General features: G+C 41.9%; 2 protein-coding genes across 3 annotated transcripts in view; both read right to left on the bottom strand.

Annotated features, from left to right (window-relative positions):
* Positions 1-15795, bottom strand: part of col28a1a (collagen, type XXVIII, alpha 1a) — a 65981-nt gene extending 50186 nt beyond the window's left edge. Inside the window, exons 1-13 of the mRNA XM_029166999.3 lie at positions 10628-15795; positions 10344-10486; positions 9350-9915; positions 9007-9027; positions 8862-8921; positions 8251-8304; positions 8116-8160; positions 7613-7639; positions 7379-7423; positions 7241-7285; positions 5965-6018; positions 5800-5868; positions 5652-5720 (exon numbers count right to left, since the gene is read on the bottom strand). Coding sequence (XP_029022832.1) covers positions 5652-5720; positions 5800-5868; positions 5965-6018; positions 7241-7285; positions 7379-7423; positions 7613-7639; positions 8116-8160; positions 8251-8304; positions 8862-8921; positions 9007-9027; positions 9350-9915; positions 10344-10470 — 1182 coding nt within the window. The 5' untranslated portion in view covers positions 10471-10486; positions 10628-15795. The remainder of the gene's footprint in view (positions 1-5651; positions 5721-5799; positions 5869-5964; positions 6019-7240; positions 7286-7378; positions 7424-7612; positions 7640-8115; positions 8161-8250; positions 8305-8861; positions 8922-9006; positions 9028-9349; positions 9916-10343; positions 10487-10627) is intronic.
* Positions 15796-22808: 7013 nt separating this feature from the next.
* Positions 22809-26265, bottom strand: part of rpa3 (replication protein A3) — a 74103-nt gene continuing 70646 nt past the window's right edge. For both annotated transcript variants that reach the window (XM_055512725.1, XM_029166250.3), the window contains 2 exons: positions 23127-23238; positions 22809-23040 (listed from right to left, as the gene is read on the bottom strand). In XM_055512725.1, the coding sequence (XP_055368700.1) occupies positions 22958-23040; positions 23127-23238 (195 nt within the window). In that variant the 3' untranslated portion in view covers positions 22809-22957. The remainder of the gene's footprint in view (positions 23041-23126; positions 23239-26265) is intronic.

Raw genomic sequence — 26265 nt, 5'->3', positions numbered from 1 at the left:
TAGCAAACGCCTGGCAGACGACCTTGACAGCTTCTATTGCCGGTTTAAGAGGAACCAGCTCACACCTTCTGGCAACATAATAGGCTGCGAAAGAAGACTAACTAAAGACTATAAAAATACCTGTTGCCCTGATGTCAGTGGTCATGAACATGTTTGGGAGGCTGGTGCTGAGGCACCTGCGGCTAGGCAGTATCACATATGGCACTGGCACCATCAGCGCCGGTGCACCATAGGAGGTGCACCGGCCCTTTTCGGTGCTTCCAAAAAGGCCCAGTACTTCCTGAGACTCAGGAAGTTCAACCTGTCCCAGGAGCTGCTGACCATCTTCTACACGACCATCATCCAGTCTGTCCTCTGCACCTCCATCACTGTGTGGTTTGGATCAGCCACCAAGCAGGACAGGCACAGACTGCATCGGGTGGTCCGGTCAGCAGATCATTGGGACTGAGCTTACGTCTACTGAGCATCTGTACTGGGCCAGACTAAAAAGCGGGACGCAAGTAGCTGACCCAACACATCCTACCTGTTTAAACTCCTCCCCTCTGGCAGGCGCCGCAGCACTATAGCCACCAGAACCACCAGACACAGAGATAGCTTCTTCCCCCAGGCTGTGTCCAAGCTGAACTCCATCACAAAGAAAGATATGTGTGCAGCAATTTTTAAATGTATTTTATTCTTTATTTCTTTTGTGTAAATCATTTATGTATATAATTCTAATTGATATGTAAATAATCATAATAAAAACGATTCTGATTCTGATGAATACTAGTAAACATGTAGTAAACAAATAACACATGCTTATCTTAATGCTCAGGCACTGGGTGCCTCAAAGTAGCCTCCCTTGGAGATCCTCCTGTCTTAACCTTTTGGGCCCCAAATATATGACACGTGAGACCTAAAGATCCTATTTTAGGAGCTTTTTAATCCCGGTCATAAATTTATATGCCAAGTTCAAGTCTGGTGTCAAGTTAAGTGTGTTACAATAAGCCAAGTATCATTCACACATTAACCTTTCACGCATTAATAAATCTAGTTTTGGTTTGTACGTACAGGTTTTGGCTTTGGATAGGCTGTAAGGCATGTATATAATAATATAAATCAGTCCAAGTTACTCTGGCAATTGGCCTTTCGCACCACTAGAGGCGTTCTGGCTTGGCTCCTCCACGTTCTTAGTTTTGTTTCGTTTCCTGCTTGGGCTCTGTAATTAGTTCAATGTGATTAAACTGCGTTGTATGTATTTAGGCTTTAGTTTGTAGTGATTGCTGGTGTGTACCTGGTCATAAGCATGGAAGCTGCAATTATGTTAAGGTAAAGAAAGGAGTTTTGTTTCATTGGATGTCCTGTCCTTTGTCACCTGTGATGTTTTTTAGTTGTCTTAAGTCGCAGTCTTGTGTTTTCATGTTTCATGTTTAGGATTTAGTTGCCCGTTGTACTGGAGCGTATTTAGTTTAGCCTGTTAGGATACAGTGCTGTTTAGATTAGTTCTCAATCATCTAGTGTCATCATCTTGCGTTTTCAAGTTTAGAGTCTAAACGGAGTGTAATTATAGTGTAGTCATTACTTCTGTTCCTGCTAACCAGTGATTTTTCAGTTGTAGTTCTGAGCTTAGGTCCTGCCCATGCAGGGTATTTATATTTGATTTCCTACCTGTGTTTATTATTACCTATAATGTGTTAGCAGTGAGTTTGTTTGTGCCATCGTTATTAAAATTATAAATTATAATAAATTATTGAATTAGTTCACTTCTGTGGTTGTGCGATCCCCTCCATATTCCCCTTTTTTTGGTCTGTGGATGCAGCCAGGGAAATGTTAAGGTTTAAAGGTAAACTGTGTGATTTTAGTGGCGCCACAAAATCGCAGCCATGTGCATGTGCACTGAGGCCATAGTAGCCCGTGTCCTCCACTTAGTAAGGGCGCGCATAACCTATGCTCAGTAAGAGCAGTAACTCCCCGTTCAGGCCGGGCGTTAATTCATTCTTTCGTCTCCACATCATCTCTCCTGTCCTCGTATCTTGTGAAGCCCCACCAGTTCGGAAGCTACGGTGGGGGTTGTAATAGAACCCTGTCAAGCCCTGCAAGCTTAGACCCACGGGGGTAGTTCGTAACAGTTACCCATTGTTATTTGAGTGTTATTTTTATACAAGTGCTCCAGATGAGCATTAGTGCTATTGACTTTAACGATTACAGACTATGACTATGTCAGTATTTTAATAAAACAGCCCATAATCTAAACCCTCAAATTCTATGCACCTACTTTCTGTACTGAGTTAAATAATAATTTGAGCAGAATAATTTAAACATTTATAAATTATCTGTTAAACTAGGTTTCACACATTTAGTCAAACCTCCAATAATTATTGTTTACACATCACCGTGAGTTCCTGAGTAATTGTATCGGTTAATAAATTCTAACTGTGCGCCCTAATGTACTGTATATGCACAATTAGCTGAAGCATCTTGAAGAGCTGTCCTGCTTCTTAGACAGGTCTTTATAGTGAATGAGAACTGGTTCTCAATTAACCTATCTGGTTAAATAAGTTAAAGGTGCCTGCACATGCAAAATTCACTTTTTGGGCATTCTGGTACTTTTATTTGACTCCCTGGGTCACGTTAAGACACTCCTGGTGTGTTAGAGGTACGCCCCCTATTTTTTTCACATTTTTGAGAGTTTATCCAATCCGGTTCGCTTCGCATCGTTTCAAATTTGGCGGACCGGATACGTCTGCATTCACTTTGACCAATCACAGAACCAGCTTCACCCCCCCAGACAAACCTGGACCCCTAAATGTACCTGAAACATTTCGTTTCAGTCACTCCAGTCACAGACAAAAGAAGAAGTCACTCACTGCGCAGTCTACCATAGGAGGTGGCGCTAATGCACCTTTCAGTTGGTTGCCACCCGCCATTTAAAAGACAAAAGAAGAAGTCACTCAGGTTAAAGAAGCGCCCTGTTCCTCAAGAAGTTATCCACTTGCTGCTTCCCCAAACGATCTGGATTCTCCAGAAGTTTCCCTGTTTATAATGTAGCTTCCCCCCTGTGTAAGGAATGCTAATTGCTAGAACTGTTGAATCTAACAGCTACAGCGACAGAGAGAGACAGTGTTGCAAGGTGTTGACACGCAATTTGGATGGGTCCAAGCCTCTCCAGCATTCGTCCGGTTCGAATCGTGTGATATATGGTACTGAGGTCATTCACTCAGCTCACATCGTAGCTGCTAGCGTGATGGTAGCGCAGCTTTAGCGGCTAGCGTTAGCGGCTAGCGCTAGTAAGTTCTGAGAGTCAGCTGTGTTACTAATTACCGAGCCTGTCGCGTGTATGTTGTAGCCCGAGTAGACCCGTGAATTTGGGTTATGGCAGGTTCTATCTAACTCTAATGTGTGTTGTTGCTTATCTAGTTAGCTACTTTAGCTGTAAACGTGACATGTTTTTTTATACAGGCTGACGCATGTCAGCTACCGAAACGCGAGGAGGTTGCTTCTCAAACTGACACGCGGCTACCTTGTAGAAGAGAAGAGTGCTCACCTCAGGAGCAAAGGTATGTACATTTAACAGCAGTATGATCATTTGTTGGCCAATATGCAGTTTTATTTGACAGAGATTTTGCATTTCACATTTCAGTAGTTGTGGTATTCATAATCTGATCTATATTATTGTCTATATATTTACTCTGTATGCAGTTGGTCAACTTATTTTGACATTTTAATCTGTTGACGGATAATTTGTAATTCTCGTGTTATGATGCAGATTATGTGGAAAATGTGATGGAGACCATCTCCAATAAAGTCCTGCTGGACTCAGGTTGTTCTATGTAGGACCTTGTAAACATCCCTGTCCCACCCGCCCTCTGAGCAGAATTTGAGCAACCTGACAGAAAGGAGGTCATTAATGTCATGCTAAGATTTAACAAACCAGCACTATAAAATAAGTTGAAAACGTGTTTGCTCCAAACACCATTACAACTGATCTAAGTACCTCTATTTATTGTTTAGATCTGTAAAGGTTGTTCTGAGGGTTGCTGCTTCCGATGTCTTCCAACACGTGAAGACAAAAGAGATCCTCACATCTCCACTCCAGAAACTATGCTTTCAACATAACTATGAATCCTACCCGTTCATTTTGTGCTCTGTAAATTGACGATAATAATCCAGCATTATAGTGCTGCTGCATTGGTTAAAAATTAAGTTGGCTTTGACTATTGCTGTTTCACTGAACTATTTTTGTATGTATATACCTAATGAGGGAAAACAGACAAATGTTTTATAATATTTCAGCTTTTATTGAGGTATTGCCAAACAAACAATAATTTATGTTTTTTCACAGGTGGTCTAGGTCCACTATAGGTGCCTTGTCCCTCAGGAAACACTGCCCTGATCCAGACCAGGGAAGGTGGGATGACTTGGACTCTTCGCCCTAGAAGTCCACAGCACCAGCTAACAAGACTTCTAGGCTAGATACCTGCAACAACTTGAGATACACACAGACATAGTACTGAAAAAAACAATAACTACATTTCTATTAGTTATATATTAGCACTTGATTTATCATACACCTTACTAAAAGCAATTAAAAAAATATAAGGTCCAAATATATTTAGAAACAAAACTATGTTTGTAAACCAGAGTTCCCAGGTACATTATGATTAATCTGTAAGTCTGTAAAAGTTTTTTTATGAATTTCTGAGATACTGATTTATTCCATGCATGTGTAATTGTGTGATATACTGTATATTAAATGTGTTCTGTAATGAATACACATTCAATTATACTGGCTCCAGTCCTGGATCATCAACCATACATGACAGTAGGTTTGGCAAGTGGTTCAGGCGTCTTGAGGTAAGATTTATTTAAATTTGAAGTTATTAATAAAAGTAATAAACACATGCAATATCTTGAAAGCAATAGTTGCTGTCACACCATGCCTCTGTAGGCATTCACTGTTCCTACATTGGCACTTAATTACAGACAAATACGGCAAAATATAAGCTGCAGCTGAAGATCCCATTATAGAAAAATTATTTTCACACAGCAGCAGAACGAGAAATAAAAAAACATGTAAAAATGAGTTTATATTAGTTTATCAAGCTATGCTCCCAAACAAGCTGTAGTCGTGTTATGAAGATTCTGTTGTAATAATTCAGGCTGCTAATTTGCAACCATTAGTATTAGCGTTAGCAGCTAATCAAGTTGCATATTATATAAATCAATAAATTAAATTAAACGTGAATCTGCCAGTTAGACGTACCTTGTGCCAGTCGAAGTGTAACCACTTCAACAGCCTCCCATTCGACTTCAGAGTCAGATTTTGGATCAAACATATGGTTAAACTCCACTACGAGGACGAGTTAGCCAGTTTTGCTATTACAATGGTATCAGTGACCATGACGTTTGATTCCCGCGGCGGATCACGGCTATGCGCTTCCTCAAAGGGGTGTGGCGATCAGTTTAGCTTCCGACACACTCCGAAAATAGAGTGTTGTGGACGAGAGCTTAAAACACACATTTTCAGACAGGCCGTGTGGGCGATCTACAGCGCTTTTTGGCATGAAAAGTTACAGACACCTTACTGAGACATCAAGGTCCAATTCTTTAGCATTGTGGAGCATGAAAAAAGTGTGTGCATGGACCTTAAAAGTAAATAAATGTCAACTCACAAGCATCCCCGGTTCACCAATCCCTACTGGTCCAGGTGGACCGGATCTTCCTTGGTTTCCCTTGTCACCCTGGAAAATGAAGTATAAAGGTAAGGAAATTAACTGCCCTTCTCACAGACAGAAGGAAACGTTGCTTATGAAAATTTACCTTAAGACCAAGCAGTCCAACACCATTCTCTCCTGGACGACCAGGTGCACCTCTTGATCCTCTCTCACCCTGTAAAAGAAAGTCATGTTGACTTAAAAATGGACATAGACCTGGGATCTTACTGGATCGCCCAGAAACTCTAAACCTGATTGACAGCATTCTTACTTTATATCCAGAAGGCCCCTCTGGGCCCTGGTCTCCAGGTTCTCCACTGTCTCCCTGGGACAAAATAATAAGCCACAGGAAAAGAGTAAGTAACTATAGTAAATATAAATATATAATAAATAAATAATAAATGTGACGGACTGGTCCGGTGTTACCCTGTCTCTAACAGCAAATACAATACAAAAAAAGAAAAATATAAGAACTGAACCTGACTTATGTTTGTGACACACAGACCTATTGTTCACTACTGAAACATTTACTGTAGCAGCATAAATAGATTTTAGCAAAAGGTTTGTCTGCAAACTAAGGGAGCATCCTACTGTACATTATGTGTTTAGGGTCTCACAGGCCAAGGTTGATTTCACATTCATTCAGCTGAAATAGCCTCCTCTAAATATCATGTGTTCTAGACTGAGCACATGGCCTTTGTAATAAACATATTTAACTTAAATATTTACATATTTAACTCTGAGGCATATCAATGCTTTGGTGTGAATGAATCCATAAGCGTGTTGGTTTTTTTCCTGGGAACTGGGGACAGAGAGCTGATTCTGTTCTACTGACACTGACAGGCTTCTCAAGTGTTTATGTATAATGTGCCTAAATCTCAACTGTCAGAGACAACGTGTGGTCAGAGACTACAAGCAGACATTACAAGCTTGGATTCCCCGCTTTAGAAAGGCTACATTAGGGGATAATACCTAATCCACAGCTCACATTCCACTAGTGCAGAGCAGAAGATGGATTCAGAGGATATGGTTTTCACTGCTCTGTGAATATGAGGCACACAGGAATCTTTCAATTTGACCAGACACTCTTTAAGTATGAGCAGTGTGTTCAGATTTTTCTACTAACACTGAAGCTGTTTGTTCTATAGTTGGATCTGAAAGTCGATGACTGATGAAAACAGCCGCACACCTTCACTAGGACTCCTGCTGTGAAAGGAGCACATCTGCTTTGCGGTCTAATGTTTGTGTGTAGCACTGGGCCATACTGGAAGCAGACTATGCTTCCACTAATCGAGCACAGTCTTTGCAAAGCATGACAGAGTTGGGCTTCTAAGCCTCGGTCACCACTTCCTGCACACTTACTCAAGATTGATCTCATATAGCTTCCAAATTGTGTTGCGTCTTTGCATTCTGAGACAGTAGAGATGAGCAACATCCTAACATAATAGGCCTAATCATTAGTAAGTAAAGTAACGGGACACACATCTGACACACTGAGGTATGTATTGCCGTGTATTTCATAATCTACAAGAGAATACGATTTTTACCTGTTCTCCTCTGGGGCCTCTGGGGCCAACAGAACCCTCTGCACCCTGGAGCAAATATTGTAAATATCAGTACACTTATGTTTACAGCGGTTAATGGAAACTGAATAAAAAGAAATTAAAAAACAATCATAAGCCTACTTTTGCCCCCTTTTGGCCTTGGGCACCACATTCACCCTGTTCTCCCTAGAAAACGCAGCCAGTAGAAAACAGATTAAGATTTTTAGATCTGGGCACTGGGCCAAATCAAACTGTCTGACACTTAAGCTCTACAGGCTTTGTTGCACTGACTGTGTGAATGTATGTCCATGGTGTAACATGCACAGATTCACTCATAGATATATTAATTAGAGGGATGCATTTTGAAACACATACCTTTTCCCCTTTGCTGCCAGGTCGCCCCTGAAAGAACACAATATTTATGAAAGTTGTATAAATATATTATGTAAATGTTATAAGAAGCCTTATCCCATATTTTTTTAGACCTTTAACTGTATTGTGTTGTCTTAGATCTTTATGTAAATACCAATAAATATAGGAAAAGGTTCATGACATAAAGACTTAATAGCTGAGGTGTTTGAACAAACCAAATCTAATATAGAGTAAATAGTATTACATTGTCTAGCCATGCAGCTGGCCTGACAAAAAATGAATGAAATTATCCCTTAAATAGGGTACGAGGCTGTGCAACTGTGGCCCGGCCATGTCGCAGAACGGCTCATCAATTAGTCCCTTCTTACATAGAGCTAATTGACAGTTGAGTCAGATGATGACAGACCTGCCTATAAAAGCCTCAGCTGTACTGTTTGAATAATATGAACCCCTCTCGCTATGTTACAGAATGTAAATAACCAACCAAGTAAACATGTGGTAGTTACCTCGAGGCCCTGCATTCCTGGGTGTCCATTAAAGCCAGGCTCCCCCTATAGTGACCGATCCCAGACACAAACATCAGACACATCATGGATTCTTTCTGTTGCCACTGCTGGATTATGGAAACAATAGAGACTTACACATGAGCCCTTTGGTCCTGGTGCTCCATCAAACCCTGGCTGCCCTGGATTCCCCTAGATGAAAGTGAAGCCAGAGGTTGTGAAGAGTAAGAATATAGGAGCCCCTTCAGTTTGGATTATGTGTTCATACGTTTGTATGTATGGGAAAAGGTGAGTGAGGGGATTCTCAGTGCGACCTGTGAAGTTTCCAGCACCAGGTTCTTGCTGTTTGCTTTTTTTAGCTGTTTCAACTGTTCCTCTAGACCTGCTACACTTGTATTATGGGAACATTCAGGCCAGACGAACCTGCTCACTGAATGCGTGGCTATCCAGTGAGGTTTACTGAACTGTGAGGCAGAGCAAGCCAGCAGACACTACCAGAGCTGAGAGATAATGTTCTTAAAGCAGATCAACTCAAACCCAGACATGGCCTCCAGATACAGCCATGAAGAAACATTCCTCTAGTGGCTACTTAAGAGGCACTATAGACTAATAATAACCAACCATTGCTTCCAATGAAAAGTGAGCGTGCCAGTTATGCAGTAGTGTCACATGACAGCGCAGAGTGGATGATGCTGCAGATCCAGCTCTGATGTCAGTGGAATGAACAGATTGAACCTGAAAAGACTCACTGAGAATCCAGCATGGCCCCTTTCCCCCTTCTCACACAGGCAGGTCTTTGGCTGCGGGCACTGAAGGGACATCAATAAGGCAATGTCAAGGGTAGACATTCGACAAGAAATCATCACAGACACAGTGAGGATAACGTCAACCTACCCCAGCCTTAATGATTAAGCCCTAAAAGAAACAGATAGAAGATTCATTTAGTGTAATCTTGCTACAACACTTGCTGGAACACGATTAGCAATAAAAGAAACAGCCACCAAACGGATAACTGAACATTCCCAGTGTTGAGATATATTCTTCATTTTCTCGCACTGCAAACCATGATGCTGATGAGTTTTTTACATGAAATTTGACTGTTGTGCCAAGGTGTGATATTCAATAATCATATTCAGGTGTAAACATCTCCGCATGATTGAAGGTGAAGATAAGTAGTAACATAGATGAAGTAACATAAATGAGCATGTGACATGTTTTCTGCTGTGATTTGACTGACCATTTCACTGAAGAGCCGGTCATCCAGGTGCTTGTCTGTCAGACTGAGAACATGCTGCTGTGGGGGGGCACTGGCGATGGAGCGCAGCTTTGCACCCATGGGTCCATCTGTGGGAGGGCCTGAAATTCTGATGGTGAACACCCTGATGTTGTGCTGTTTGGCCTCGGCAGCTGCCATCACTGCACTGGGACTGCGAGGGTGGTCGGCTCCATCCGTCAGCAGCAGCGCCAACCTCAGGCTGCTGGGCGAGGTCTCACGACTAAACACCCGCGTGGCGTTGGCGATGGCGTAGGCCGAGTAGGTCCCATGGCCGATCAGGGTCATGGCAGCAACACGGCCCTGGAATACGTCTAGGTCCTGCCAGTCTCTGAAGTTGTGCTCAACAGACACTCTGCTGCTGTACTGAAGAGCAGCCAGACGCAGACGCAGTCGCCAGCCAGTGGATTGCAGCTGCACAAGCCTCATGCTGAAACGCAGGACAAAGTCTTTCTGCCGCTCGAACAACAGAGCTTTGGCTTTCTCTGAACTGTCCACGATGAACATGACCTCCACTGGACATATCAGGTCTGGACACAAAGCACAGCGGTGCAGAGGACATAAAGCTCCACCGTTCAGCTACATCAAACAATCTAACTGTGTGTCTACTGCTGGCCTGATTGTGTTGGGTCTGGCACTAACAAAGGTTCTAACAATGTGGGATTAGACTGGCTTGCCTTCATCAGGCGACATGGTGCCACAATAGTGGGGCAGCAGTGGCTCAAGAGGTACTGTAGAGGTAGGGCTTTTGGCTATCTACCATAGGGTGGGTGTTCACTTCCTCGCTTCCCCAAGTCATGTGCTAAAGTGTCCTTGAACCCCAAGTTTCCGCTAGCTTATGCTAGTTGATATAAGGTTCTGCTCCATTCTGGAATCTTGTTCCAGCAGGTGTTGTTGCTGAAATGGAGCAGAACCATGTTCCTTTGGTTACACACACAGTAATTCTAAAAGCACATACTTTTAGTTTCCTTAGAGATGATCTGATTATCGCGTCTCTGTCCTTTCCTTCTCCTGCTTTGGCTTCTGGTTGGGCTTGACACAGTCAAAATAATAATCAAGACCTTTAGCAACCACCTCATGGTCATGGTTCAGCTGCCCAGTCTGTGAAATGTGGAGCAGAATTAATAGTGAACTGTTTACTATTGTAATGATAATAAAAAGTGCAACTTCAGTTCTCTCTGAGTCCATTCACTTCACATTATTTGTATATTAGCAAACAGCATTTAAGTGTTTTTACTGTACCTGTCAATAAATACTTTTCTGATTGTGGTTCTGCAAAGACTTGACATCCACACAAGAGGGCGACACACCTGCTAATGGATGAACAGTTGTGTTAAGACACTTGTCCAGCAGTCTGGACATCAGTGGTTAGATCTGACCTCTGCTCCGTAGACCCATTAATCTTTGAACAACCAGTACTGTTTTTAACAGTAGTGTTTGATCGATTAATTGCACCAGTAACTGTGCATCACCTGAGTCTGATGGTACCTGTTTAGATTTGGCACAGTCTGACTTCAGTGTTGTTACCCACATTTACTACTATGCTACTTTATTAAAAGCCTGATAGTGATACCAATTATTATTACTACTGTTATTATTGTTAATTGAGTCCTGCGAGCTGTTTCAGTTGTTTTCATAGATAGTTTAATAAACTGCAAAAAGGTTTCCTACAAACTCAATTTGCATTTTTGGATTGCATGAAAATGTTTTAGAAATAGAGAAAACAGAGACAAAGTCGATTATGTGAGTGACCCATGGAGCTGTGTAGACAATATTATTAGAATTAAGTGTGAATCATTTGAATTGACTGAATCCTACATATTTACAAGAACTGTGATAATTACCTTGTTCATTCAAGATATGAAGATGATGACTTGTATTGATTTGAAAATAATCTCATCAATGATTTGTACCAGTTCACTAGGTTACAACTGAGTAATGTAAATGTATAAATACAGTTCCAACACACGTCTGCCAATTAGAGCTGGAGCTGCTTTTAATCACATGAGAACATCTACAAATTAGCATTTTACTTATTGTAGATTCCTGACGTACCTGTGTTGTAGTGAGCAGTGAGATGTCCAGATCTCATCAGAGAGATGACCGTTGCTGCTGTGCTGAGTCTGAGGCACACACAACTGCAGCTTCTAAGCCAAGCCTGTTGCAAGACTAAAACTTCCTGTTAGTCCCTTCACAATAAACCTTCAGAAACAAAAACTCGTCTGTGACTATTTTGCAGTTAGAATCCTGTTAAAGACCCAGTCCACTAATGAGATGTCTGTTTGGACATTTGTTTATAATTTCATCCATCACTTTCTATGACTAATGAATCATGTGCTTTTTTTTGAAAGCAAACCTTTTCATTGAAATATCAGAACTAAATATTTGACTTAACACAACTGGAAATAAACCAAAAATCAATCACTAACACTAAGGATTATTTGATTCCATGCTGTTAAATGACCAATCACACACTGTATTATCACTTGACTAGTGTTGCTGTCACTACTGTGATTATTCATATTAGATGTTTTGATTTATACTTAGGCTCAATGGTTCATATGCAGTAGTCTGCAGATGAACCATGGCGCCAATAGGATAGTTTCGCCTGAACAAATGTACATAATAAAATTGACTTGTAGGCCAAGGGAGACAGGAAGATATAGACGTCGTCCAATGTCTGGGTTCCACTAAAACAAGGTTCATTAAAGGTGGGGCAGAAAAAAAAGAAAAATTTAGGATGTTTCAGAGCTGAGGTTTATGAAGTAGTATTCTGAGTGGCAACTTGAGACGGCTGAGTGGCTGTGAGAAAGTGTACCTGGAGGATGTAAGCACAAGGAACTTCTATTAGCTGCTCCCATAATTCATACAGACAGGCCCAGATAAGGCCTCATACCCAGTTCCTCACATAAATCACTGATATTTCTTGAAATTGTTTTACAAATATTCCATAGAGAGGGAATTATTTTTTAAAGGTCCAGGTTTTGATGATGGTCAAATTGTTTTGCAACATAACTTTAAAAGTCAGTACATTCAAATCATCTAACAAATACATGCAATCATACCCACGTGTCAAATAAACGATTAAGTCGTCATAATAAAACATAGGAAATATTTTGTTTTAATGCTTAATTTAAAACAAAAATAATTTCTTATAAATGGTGAAACAGCAGCAACAACGAGAAACTAATGAGGCTGACTGACCAGAGCGTTGGGCTCTCACGTCTCAGACTGAGGAAGGGACTTGTTCTCACTGAGCTAAAGCTCTGGCAAGTCACAGCTCTTTCAAAATGATCTTCTGCAGTGTGAGAAGTGTGAACTGGCTGTGTGTCAAACCTACCTTTGAAACTGAGGCCTTTGGACTAGAGGACAGGCAGCATACAATGTGTTGAAGGTGTCTGTCAGATGTTTGTTATTATGTTAGTGTGGCAGTGTGTCTGAGTAGAGCTCCTTTTTTGTATATTAGAAGTCCATCAGGTCATAATCTATGTGTAACATAACACGCATCAGCCAGTGAAGGTGTTTTAGCTCATCTATAACCTTGTTCCTTTTCCTGCTGCTAGTCTGCCAAAATGTCATAAGCCGGCTTCTCAACTAAAAGAGTTTGTTTTGTTTTCTTAGTTTGTTTTGTGGTATACATACTGTAAGTTTTGACACTCACAGTAACACTCACAGAACAGAGCTTCTGCAGGTAAGAATATGATGCATGCGAAGTGTGTAACGTATGAGCCCAGTGTCCGCTAAGTGTGTGTCTGAGGTTAAGGTGCTGTTTAGAGGCTGCTTCTTTGTTCAACATATTTGTCTGTGAGGGGGGAAGTTTCTAAAGGTTCAACACGAATGAAGACAAGTTCAACTAAAAAGTGTGATAACAACAGATATATAATTCATGAGCCAACTAAGGTGAAACAAAGCACAAAAATTCATCTTGACCCTCTGAAGCTGCTCTACTAACATTTCACAAGCTGATGGAACTCAGAGGAAAGTGAGAAAACAGATATGAAACCAAACACAGCACATATTTTACTGTCAGCAGTCATTTCTGTAAATCACACTGTATACATTGATGAGCAACACACAACCTGCCGGCTCTGTATAGGTTCCTAAGGTTCTAAAAGGCCAAGACACACAAACATCTATAGATAATCTCTGGCAGAACCTGCAGTTGGGTTCCTGGTTGCTGTGTTGGATCTTCCTCAATGGTTTCATGTCTCTGTAGAAATGTTCAGTGACATCACAATAAATAGTGGTATATAATACATACCTCCTATCATTGTTCTATGTTTTACTAACCTTGTCTATTTCTCTCCAGTAGTTGTGATTCTCCCTCTCCCTCTCACCTACAGATATCATCAGATTCAGGGCTATGTGTCTGTGAAGGGAGGTTGCAGATCCAACTATCCTGCTTGTGCTCAGCTGTTGCTTGCTGTTGTGCTTTTCTCTCTCTCTCTATCCTCTCACCCCAACCGACTAAAGCAGATGGCCGCCCACATCCAGCCTGGTTCTGCTGAAGGTTTCTTCCTTGTTAGAGAGGGAGTTTTTCCACCACAGTTGATGTCACATTGGAATTAAAAATTAAACTTATCTGTAGGTGGCTACAATTAAAGGATTGTTGTATGTAAAATTTGTCTGTTTGTATGTATGATTTGTATGATTTGGCACTATATAAATACATTTATTCGAAATAAAAATGTGATGATAAAACCACCTGTACCTGTAACATACACGTCCATTTTCTGATACTGTGGGTTTTTACTTCTCTTCACATGTTGTGCCAGGCTGAATTTCTGGATGCCTCTAGCTTTATTAACTGAAGCTCCCTGTGCCCCCCCACACCCTCCCCTGAGGGCCCAGATCGGCATGTGTTACATGTGCAGAGTTTTTTTAGACATGTTGCTTCACATTGCATTATGGAAAGCTGCTGCATTCAAGCCCCCCTTCTGTGTTAAACCATCACAGTGTCCACCTTGGTATGTGGAGGATGAACTAGTAACCTTTGGGAGTGTGATAAAAGCTTTAAAGATCCACAACTCACCAGTTATTGCTGTCATTCTAGGGTTAACGTGCTTAACAGAATGGCATCATAAACAGAGTCCCCATAAAAAAAGGAATTGAAATGGGAATGACACATTCTTACAGCATGTGAGAATACTTTTAATGGACAGTTTCAGGAGTGTTGCTCTATAAAAGGTGAAAAGAAACCTGCTCCAATCTGAAGAATTTTTAACCCACAACACACACACACACACACACACACACACACACACACACACACACACACACACACACACACACACACACACACACACACGATGACTAGCCAATAAATGGGCTGATTTGCCTTCTCTGCTAATGTTTGACATTTATGTTGGTAAATCATCAAACATGTCAGTTGAGTTAAGCTGTTTCTATGACAAAGTGTGAGATGGAAGTGATAGTGTGAGGATGGAGCAGATGCTCCAACATTAACAGTAGTGTCTGGACTTGCTGGAACACGGCAGCTGTCTTCCTCCAGGCTACTACACTCCCACCGGGGATCCCGCTCAGTTTGGTGGGATGCTTGGTTCTTTACAGCTTGTGACATTAGCACCCTGCCTGTGAGGTCATGATACACACATCGAGATTGTGGGGAGTATGTACTCCTCCATCTCACTTATGTATTTAATTTGAGGTGACTGGCATTTTTCTGAGCCATGATCTGGCTGGATTAGTGGTTCTAGAGGTTCTACAAGTAGAATGGGAGACAAGGCCTTTAGCTGCCAAGCTCCTCTGTGGAACCAGTTTTAGTTCAGGTTCTAGAAACACCCCTCGGCTGTAAGGCTTAGAATTGTTCTTCTAGTTAAAGATGGATCAGGTCACTATGAACCATTTGCCAGGGAGGCTGCTGAAGCCTAAACTGATCAATGCACCAGGCTCAGCTTAGAGCTTAGGCCTGGCCAACCTGAATGCCACACAGGCAAATACAAACTAAACTTAAAAGTGGCCAGCTCTACTCAGAGCACAAATAGACAGACTAACGTAACAGGAGGAGAGGACCCAAATGCACAACAACACAACACAGACTGAAATTGATAATCAACCTAATTTGTTTTAAACTCAAACTAAAAACACGAGACATGACAGACAAAATGCAACAAAGACTGGGAAACGGTAACGTGACAGCACAAACCGTAGACAAATGACAGATGTGAGAACAATAGACAGAGCAAGCAGGTAGCAACAAGCTTAAATCTGTCCGTCCTGTTTATGCTCATTTACTGATCCAATCGTCCTTTCTGTGTTCAGTTGCTGCTTGTTGTCACAGTGCTGTCAACAGCATTCACTGTATTGAGATTGTAATCTTTATTATCACAGTCAATGCTTTGCAGCATTGACTGTGATAATGAATGAATTTCTCATTAATATGTTTCATATTTTTCAAGTTATTAAGCTTTTTCCATCTTTTTTTCATTGAAATGAATGGAGAAATGTGCACTGTCTTAAGGGTAATGCACCCTAACAGCGTGTGAATGAGTTATCCTTGCAAGAACTGATAAACAAGCTTTTTTACAACATCAGAGTTGTACTGTAGTTTTCAAATTGTTGCAACATTCAGCTTTTTGTTTAGTTGCCACTATATTGATTATATTAATACTATTAAACTTTTAAATAAATTACTTACTAAATTAATTACTTACCTTTTACTTATATAGATATATATACAGGAGTTCCCTTTGTATCAACCGCTTTCAGCTATTCTTCAAATGAAAAAAAATTGTTGTTTCTTGCATTTTAACATTGTTTTAAAAGAATATGGTGGTGTTTGATCTTACCAATGTTATATTTTGTGATGCCTAATTAGTTTTGTTTTTTTATATAGATTAAGCAATATAGCTATACTTTATTTGCATTCACCACTATTAGCTATTCTTTAAAATGCTTAAGCTTTTCTTGAAAAGCAAACTCAATATTTCAGCATTCAGCATTATATGAAATTCTGAGTGCAATGCATTGTGGGTAATACAACCTAACAGAAGCAGTGACCCTTGCCATGATTGGTGAATGACTTTTGTATTAGACTCTTCATTTTTCACCTTACAATCTGTTGTAGAAAGCAGTGTTTTGTTCAATAAAAATATTATAAGTATCTTAATATTATTAGAAGCCGGTACTTCTAGACATAACAAAAGATTGTCTCTTTTTGGACACTCCCTCAGAACGGTGCAAATCCCCTTTAATTTTCATACATTTAATATATCACTGCGCCCTGAGGGTCACTCACATGCACACGCTCCTCCCTCAAAACACAAGAACACAATACACCTGAACAAAATCCTAAATTAATTTCACAAGTTATGACATTACTTAAATTCTAACTTTAACTATAATACTACAAACACAAGAACGGTTACTTTAAAGATAAGCCTTAGCGGTTCAGGATGGGAATAACCCCCCTGGGCTGCTACGTGTTAATATGACTAAACGTTTTTCTCCATGTCGAGAAATCTCTTCAGCTATGTTCTTATTCAACTTCACTATCCTGTGGCTTGATGGCTTAAGTCTGTGACTCCCTTGAGTGGGAGACCTGGGTTTAACTCCCGTCTAAGACATGTTTATGCAACAATATCAAAACAAAATATATGTCCTGTGAACAAATATATGTAAAAAATTAGTTGTATCACAAATGTTAAACTATATTATTGATGTTTTAAGAAATGTTCAGTTTTTCAAATATATGTATAGTGCTGCTCTGAGAATTGACATCAGCAACTACTGTGGCTGCCCGGTTAAGAAGCCTCGCTTCAACCCTGGAAATTCCGGTTAGATACCTGTTTAGTACAAGACTTTGAACAAAAGTTAATTATGATTACTTAATGAGCCTTTTTTATTGTTTAACAATTACTTGTGCATTCTTCCTCCAATGCTCCAATGTTTCTCAATTTAAAAATCAACTATTTCCTCTGCAGCTTCTCTCAGCTGTTTTAAATGTTTCAACTGTTCTTTCAGCTCTTGAATTTTTTTTAGCTGTTTTGATACATTCAGCTATGTTTTATCATGTTCAGCAAACAATTTCTAACCACATCACCTTTTCTTCAATTTCAACAAGTTCCTTTCAAGTTCCTCAATTTGAAATGCAACTACTTAAGCTTCTTCCTAGTAGTTCCCGCCCCAGGAGCATAGTTCCTTATGCTTTGAGCAGAACACTTGGTTCTCAGAGCGCTGGGCGACTCGTGATTCCTAAAGTCTTTAAATGTAGAACTGGAGGCAGAGCTTTTAGCTACCAAGCTCCTCTCTTCTGGAACCAGCTCCCTGTTCAGGTTCAAGAAGCTGACACACTCTCCACCATTAAGATCAGGCTTAAAACCTTCCTTTTTGATAAAGCTTATAGTTAGAGATGGTTCAGGTCACTGGCAATGATTGTTAGCCTGGTTCTGCTGGAGGTTTCTTCCTCGTTAGAGAGGGAGTTTTTTCTCTCCACTGTTGCTGTCAAACTAAATGCTTGCTGTATTTTGTTGTTGTATTTTGCTGTATTACATCATTTTGAAATTGCAACCATGGTCACAGTCTTTAGTCTTAAAACATAAAAGTCATACCAGTTGCTCACCTAGAATGAACCTAGAATGAGCCCGATGCGCCCCACTTTTCGTCTTCATGACAATGGCACAGCTGCAGCTTTGACTGGCAGGTCAAACTCCTGATGCTCAGTGTAGCAGCTCTATGCTTATTACTGACTGGTTCATTACACTGTTTGAATGTTTAAAAATTATTCACACACCTCCTGTGTGGATCCTTTCAAAATCAAAGCACCAATCCAAATTTTTAGCTTTTATAGCACTATTTCTGCTTTTTAATGCGTAAATGTGACAAGGTAATCAGACTACGTTACAGTTTAGCAATTACCTGCACATGCTTCCTCCATAACCTTTCAAAATAAGAGCACCAATCTATGTCTTTAGCTAGGAATAGCAAAATTTCTGCTTTCAACAGGTTTATTATGAGTAGTTATTGATACTATTTTACATTGTAGCAAGTACCTTCACACACTTCTTCCATATCGTTTAAAAATAAAATTTAATAAATTTGCTGCTGCTGAAGCCAGGCAAATCAGTTAAGCAGCAAACACTCAAAATACACAAAATAAAATAGCTGGGATGCACCTTAGGCTGACACATTCATAACAAACAACTTCTGTGCTGTGATTTACCTTAGAAATTAATATTATTATCAATAATAGTGTTAAGGTATGTGTACACACTCATACAAACATATACATATATCATATACATACACATATGCATTGGTATACATCATTATACTTAATAATAGCCATTACATATAACATTACAACTACCATGATCACACATTATATTATATTGATAGTGATAAGTACTAGTAATACTTACAGCTAAGTTAAGAAAGCCTATTTATCAGCTAAGGTGTTGAGTGTCCCACTGTAAAGCTGTAGCTTAACATTGTTCACCAAAAGGGTGAGGCAGACGTTTATGCATGAACAATGCCACTTGTGAAAGCCAGGGTGATAGGAGGAGCTCAGCCGCTACACCCAGCCAAACGAGTGGATCCTTTTATGAAATCTAATGCGTTTGGCTGTGATACTTTTTTAGAGAAACGCAGAAGTACAACATTTTAAAATTGCGACTGTGGCCACAATTTATAGTCTTCAAACATAAAACTCACACCAGTTGCTTATTAAAGCCTTGGCATTCAAAATGTTGACTTTTTGTGATAGGTATTATGTAACAAGCAGCGGTGCAACTCTGCTTTCAGAGAGCAGAATGAGCCTGATTTTCCCGCCTTTCGTCTTTATGACCACAGCTGCAGCTTACAGTTCAAACTCCTGATGCTCAGTGTACCACCTCTATGCATATTACTGATTAGTTCATTACACTGTTTGATTGTGTAGTAATTAATCACACACTTCCTCTGAATCCTTTCAAAATAAACGCACCAATCCAAATGTTTAGCTTTAACAGCAGTATTTTTGTTTTTCGAAGTGTAATTGACACTGTGACGTCCTACATCAACTTCTGTGAGGCCAGCGTCATTCCAACACGCACCAGGATGAACTACAACAACGACAAACCCTGGTTCACAGCTAAGCTCAGACAGCTGAGGTCAGAGAAAGAAGCTACATTCAGAAGTGGGGACAGAGATAAATACAAAGAGGCCAAGAACAAATTTAGCAAGGAGGTAAGAAAAGCTAAATCATCCCATGATGAGACAATGGAACAGCAGTTCTCAGCCAATGACTCTGCTTCTGTCTGGAAAGGGCTCAAAACCATCACAAACTACAAGCCCAGAGACCCCACTGTCTGAACGACCTGCGTCTGGCCAACGACCTGAATACGTTCTCCTGCCACTTTGAGCAGGCAGCAGACAGTCCTAACACTTTTCCCCCCAGCCTTTGTCCAGCAACAACCCTCCCCCCACAGCCCCACCTGATCCATGCACACAGCTTTACACCTCAGCGTCCCCCACCCCCCTCACACCCCTCATGTGAACAAACTCTTTAAACGGCTGAATCCCCGCAAAGCTGCAGGCCGGATTCTGTCTCCCCCTCCATCCTGAAGCACTGTGCCAACCAGCTGTCTCCAGTGTTCACAGACATTTTCAACACCTCACTGGAGACCTGTCATGTGCCAGTCAGCTTCAAATCCTCAGTCATCATCCCTGTCCCCAAAAAGACCAGAATCAAAGGACTCAATGACTACAGGCCCGTGGCCCTGACCTCTGTAGTCGGGAAGTCCTTTGAGTTCCTCGTCCTCTCCTACCTCAAAGACACAGACCCCTCTTGGACCCCTTGCAGTACGCCTACAGAGGCAACAGATTGAGGGAAATAGGGAGTACCGGTGTGTAGCATCCTTATATCCTTATCTGATGAGCCCAATGCTTGCTTTGTGCAGGAAATATTTCCCACGTGTGTGACTATGCACCTCCCAGAATGCAATATATATTATGAGCTAAATCCTTGTCTTCTCTTCAGTGAGAGGAAGTTGCCTTTGCTGTAAACCGCTCACTCCTTGCAAGTAAAATCCTGAAGAAGGTCTCAACTGATTGTGTCTGCTTTGTTTAAGATTTACAAAGGGAACTAACAATTTCCCTAACACAGATCGGTAGATGATTCTGTAAACATGGCCCTCAACTTCATCAATCTAGATGCTAAAATCTGGATTCTCCAAGGTCCTACGCCAGGATCCTGTTTGTAGACTTCAGCTCTGCCTTCAACACTATAGTTCCATCCCTGCTCCATGACAAACTCTCCCAGCTGAATGTGCCTGACTCCACCTGCAGGTGGATCACAGGCTTCCTCACAGACAGACAGCAGTATGTGAGGCTGGGGAAGGTTGTCTCGGATACCCGGACCACCAGCACCGGATCCCCCCAGGGCTGTGTCCTTTCTCCCCCGTTATTCTCCCTGTACACAAACAGCTGCACATCTGGACACCAGCCTGTCAAACTCCTGAAGTTTGCTGAGGACACCACCCTCATCAGCCACATCTCTGACGGAGATGAGTCAGCCTACAGAAGTGAGACAGCCAGTCCGGTGTCATGGTGCAGCGCTAACAACCTGGAGCTCAATGCTCTGAAGACAGTGAAGGTGACAGTGGACTTCAGGAAGGACCCAGCCCCTCATCCTCTGTGACACCCCAGTGACCTCTGTGGAGTCCTTCCGCTTCCTGGGCACCATCATCAGCCAGGACCTCAGGTGGGAGCAGAACATCAGCTCCATCACCAAGAAGGCTCAGCAGAAGATGTACTTCCTGAGACAGCTGAAGAAGTTCCACCTTCCTGTGAAGATGTTGGTAAACTTCTACACTGCAATCATTGAATCCATCCTCACGTCCTCCATCACGGTCTGGTTCGCTGTGGTCACAGCCAGACACAAGGCCAAGCTGCAGCGTGTCATCCACTCAGCGGAGAAGGTGATCGGCTGCCACCTCTCATCTCTTCAGGAGCTGCACATCTCCAGGACCCGGATCGGGCAGCCAGGATTGTAGCCGACCCCTCTCACCCAGGACATGAACACTTTCAGCCCCTCCCCTCTGGCAAGAGGCTCCGGTCCATCAGGTTGCCACAAGAACAGCTTCTTCCCAACTGCAGTCAGTCTGTTGAACAGTATTTTGTTCAGGCACCTTGTCAATCCTGCTCTTTAGCTAAAAGTCGCAATATTTCTGCTTTCAAGTGGTTTATTATGCCTAGTTAATTAGAGTAATATACGGTTTAGCAATTACCTGCACAGGCTTCCTCCATATTGTTTCAAAAAAAAAGCACCAATCCAATAGCTTTAATAGCACTATTTTAGCTTTTTATTAGATAATTGTGACTAGTTAAACAAAAACTACAGCTTACAGTTATGGACCTCCAAAAATATGCAGAAAAAGCATCCCACTTAGACCCTCCATCATCCAGACACTAGTTCACTCTGGTGGAGAACCACCCACCTCATAACACCTCCCAGGAGGAGTGGACTGTCATCATTTGTTTGAAAGAAAATTTTATATTAAGAACATCAATAGAACCCTAGAAGAACAAGACATAATTATGATGATTTAGTAAGGCGTCATCACCTACTACATAGATCACGCCTTTTTAAAATAAAAGTATAAACTTGTGAAATAGAAGCAGGTTTTACCCTGATGATTTAGTAAGGTGTCATCACCTACTACATAGATCACGCATTTTTAAAATAAAAGTATAAACTTTATAGAAACAGGTTTCACCCTCCACTTTGCTCCTTGGCCAGGTGCCCTTCAAATAGTGTACCTATAAATACTCATGCAGAACAAACTTCTTTTAAGACTAGCCCACTGCTCCCCTAGAGGATGGGTTAAATGCAGACGACCAATTTCGTGACATTGTAACAAGTGTGATAATGACATTAAGACTTTGTTTCTTATGGTTTAAGACAGAGCAACAAAGTTGAAATGACTTTAAAAAGGCTTCCAAATATAGAAAAACACTAATAAGTTGTGAGCTTGCCTTTAACAGTACTGACCTTTATGAGTTTTTGCTAAACAGGCAGCGCATAAAAGCTAGGTAAGTAGCTTTTTTGGGGTACACTTCATCTACGTGTTGACTATGTCCACAAATGGGTCACATTTTAACATGTTTGCTCATCTGTTGCACTCAGTAGGTACATGTTAAGGGATGGCCGTATGTCAGTCTAGAAACAAAGGATGTGAACATTTTAAGCCTGGGCTCCAGAGCGCTTCGGAGTCCAGCTCTTGTTTTCAGCTTTTACTGCCCCTGGGGTTCACAGCTGACTTAATTTTTTTACAGCAGAACCCAACAACCATTTAAGTCAACATTAAAATGGAAGAACGAGTAATGACATTATTTGCAATACCCTGGTTTTTAGCATATGTTGACCAGGAAATCGATGATCATAAAATGATGTTTAAAAATATCCAACAAAAATACACAACACTCAATTTAAAACATTTTAGTTTAATAATAAAAAAAAACTTTTACTTACTCTTGTTTTATTACAAAAACAGATTAAATCCTACACATTCATGCCAATCTAACTTTATTTAACAAAAATCAAGAACAAGAAGATAGTCTGAACAAGAGTGCTTATCCACTTGCAGCCACTTCAAATGGGTAGTGCTGGGGAAAGTCATGGATGACCTTCAGAGCTTCGTTATACAGCTCCAAATCTGTGGGAATCAATAGACTGGGAGTCATAACCTACACATGCTACTGCGTTATAACTGCTGTATGCACTGATGACACAAAGACTTACCAAAAGGAATACCCTTGTCCTCCCGTAGTATGTTATATGTTGCAGCCATTAGCGTTCCCTTGTTGGACACTATCCCAATCACCTCCACAACACCACTCAAGTCATCTTCAACCTGAGACGACAAGAAAAGCAGATTTATCTAGCATCTTGTTGCGTTTGGTGAAGCCATTCTCCAACATTCATCAATGTCACTAGATTTATGCTAACATTTTTGAATACAATTTAAAAAAATGAATATAATAACGACAAGATATTTAAGTCTTGTAAACTAACTTAAAGAACTTTGCCAATTTCCAATGGGGGTTGACCAAAACCATGTCAAGTAGTATTTAAGAATGGAGAGACACTCAGATTCCCCCATATTACTATTACTAGTGCTTTCTGGTTTCATCTCTACCTCAACACAAAAAACAAGGACTAACAGATCTGCCGCCCTGTGCTTCACTGAAACCTGGCTCAATGGGAACATCCCTGATGCAGCGCTACACCTTCCCGGCTTCCAGCTGTTCCCCTCAGACCGCGTCACGGAGCTTTCCCGGAAAACACCGGGAGGCGGAACGTGCTAATGAAGGTTGGTGTACAGATGTCACAGTGTTGAAGAATTTCTGCAGTCCTCACGTGGAGTGCTTCTTTATCAACTCCTGTCCCTTCTATTCACCGCGGGAGTTTGCCTCGTTCGTTCTGGTCAGCGTTTACATCTCACCTCAGGCCTGTGTAACAATAGCATTACAGAACCTGGCTGAGCACATAACGGACATACAGACATACAGACTCCCTGCTCATCATCATGGATGACTTTGACATAGCAAAACTGAACCAGGAACTCCCAAGTTACAGGCAGCATGTGAAGTGTCCCACCAGAGACATGAACACACTGGACCACTGCTACACTACACTATATTAAACTATTATTAAACTGAAACTGCAGGACTGCTTTGACTCTCCTGAATGGGAGGTTTTTGAAGCCGAATCCAGAGACATCCATGAGCTCACTGACACTGTGACATCATACATCAGCTTTTGTGAGGACATGTGTGTACAGACAAAAACTGTACGCACATCATACATCAAGCCGTGGTTCACACTGGACTTAAAGAAGCTGCGCCAGGCCAAGGAAGAAGCCTACAGAAGTGGTAACCAGTCCCTGTACAGGCAGGCCAGAAACAGGCTGAAAAAGGAGATAAAGGCAGCCAAAAGGGGATATGCTAAAGGCCGCAGAACAGCCTATTAATAGGCTGTTTTTAATTTATAATATATATATATATAAATAAAATTCCCTTCTCACCCCACGCGGGTGGTCTCATCCACTTCCCAAGCTCGGGTCCTCTACCAGAGGCCAGGGAGCTTGAGGGTTCTGCGCAGTATCCTTGCTGTTCCTAGGACTGCACTTTTCTGGACTGAGATGTCGGATGTTATTCCAGGGATCTGTTGTAGCCATTCCTCTAGTTTGGGGATCACTGCCCCCAGTGCTCCGATCACCACAGGCACCACTGTGGCCTTCACCTTCCAAGCCTTCTCCAGTTCTTCTCTGAGCCCTTGGTATTTCTCTAGTTTCTCATGTTCCTTTTTCCTGATGTTGCCATCGCTTGGTATTGCCACATCCACCACTACGGCTTTCCTCTGCTCTTTATCCACCACCACAATGTCTGGTTGGTTCGCCATTACCATTCTGTCAGTCTGGATCTGGAAGTCCCACAGGATCTTGGCTCGCTCGTTCTCTACCACCTTGGGAGGTGTTTCCCACTTTGACCTTGGGGTTTCCAGTCCATACTCCGTGCAGATGTTCCTGTATACTATGCCAGCCACTTGGTTATGGCGTTCCATGTATGCTTTGCCTGCCAGCATCTTACACCCTGCAGTTATGTGCTGGACCGTCTCTGGGGCCTCTTTGCACAGTCTACACCTTGGGTCTTGTCTGGTGTGGTAGATCTGGGCCTCTATGGCTCTGGTGCTCAGGGCCTGCTCCTGTGCAGCCAGGATGAGTGCCTCTGTGCTGTCCTTCAGCCCAGCCCTTTCAAGCCATTGGTAGGATCTGTTGAGATCAGCCACTTCAGTTATGTTCCGGTGGTACATCCCGTGCAAGGGCTTGTCCTCCCATGATGGTCCCTCTTCCAGCATCTCATCCTCTGTTCTCCACTGCCTGAGACATTCACTCAGCACGTCATCTGTCGGGGCCTTATCCTTGATGTACTTATGGATCTTGGATGTTTCATCTTGGATAGTGGCTCTCACGCTCACTAGTCCTCGGCCCCCTTCCTTGCGGCTAGCGTACAGTCTCAGGGTGCTGGATTTGGGGTGGAACCCTCCATGCATGGTGAGGAGCTTTCGTGTCTTAACATCTGTGGTCTGTATCTCTTCCTTTGGCCACCTTATTATTCCCGCAGGGTATCTGATCACTGGCAGAGCGTAGCTGTTTATTGCCCGGGATTTGTTCTTGCCATTGAGCTGGCTTCTTAGGACTTACCTTACTCGTTGGAGGTATTTGGCTGTTGCCGTATTCCTTGTTGCCTGTTTAAGGTTGCCGTTTGCCTGTGGTATTCCAAGGTACTTGTAATTGTCCTCAATGTCTGCTATTGTTCCTTCTGGGAGTGAGACCCCTTCTGTGTGGATTACCTTGCCTCTCTTTGTCACCATCCTCCAACATTTCTCGAGTCCGAATGACATCCCGATGTCCGAGCTGTAGATCCTGGTGGTGTGGATCAGCGAGTCGATGTCTCGCTCACTCTTGGCGTACAGCTTGATGTCATCCATGTAGAGGAGGTGACTTATGGTGGCCCCGTTCCGGAGTCGGTATCCATAGCCAGTCTTGTTTATTATTTGGCTGAGGGGGTTCAGACCTATGCAGAACAGCAGTGGGGACAGTGCATCTCCTTGGTATATGCCACATTTGATGGATACTTGGGCAAGTGGCTTCCCATTGGCTTCAAGGGTGGTTCTCCACAATCTCATCGAGTTTGCAATGAAGGCCCTTAGAATTCTGTTGATGTTGTACAGCTCCAAGCATTCAGTGATCCATGTGTGTGGCATTGAGTCATAGGCTTTCTTGTAGTCGATCCAGGCTGTGCACAGGTTGGTGTGTCGCACTCTGCAGTCTTGCGCGACTGTTCTGTCTACCAGGAGTTGGTGTTTGGCTCCTCTG

The sequence above is a fragment of the Betta splendens genome, chromosome 11 (assembly GCF_900634795.4).
Source record: "Betta splendens chromosome 11, fBetSpl5.4, whole genome shotgun sequence".
NCBI classification, from domain to species: Eukaryota; Metazoa; Chordata; class Actinopteri; order Anabantiformes; family Osphronemidae; genus Betta; species Betta splendens.
The sequence above is the reverse complement of the archived record's forward strand: the minus strand, read 5'-3'. Positions and strand labels throughout refer to the sequence as shown.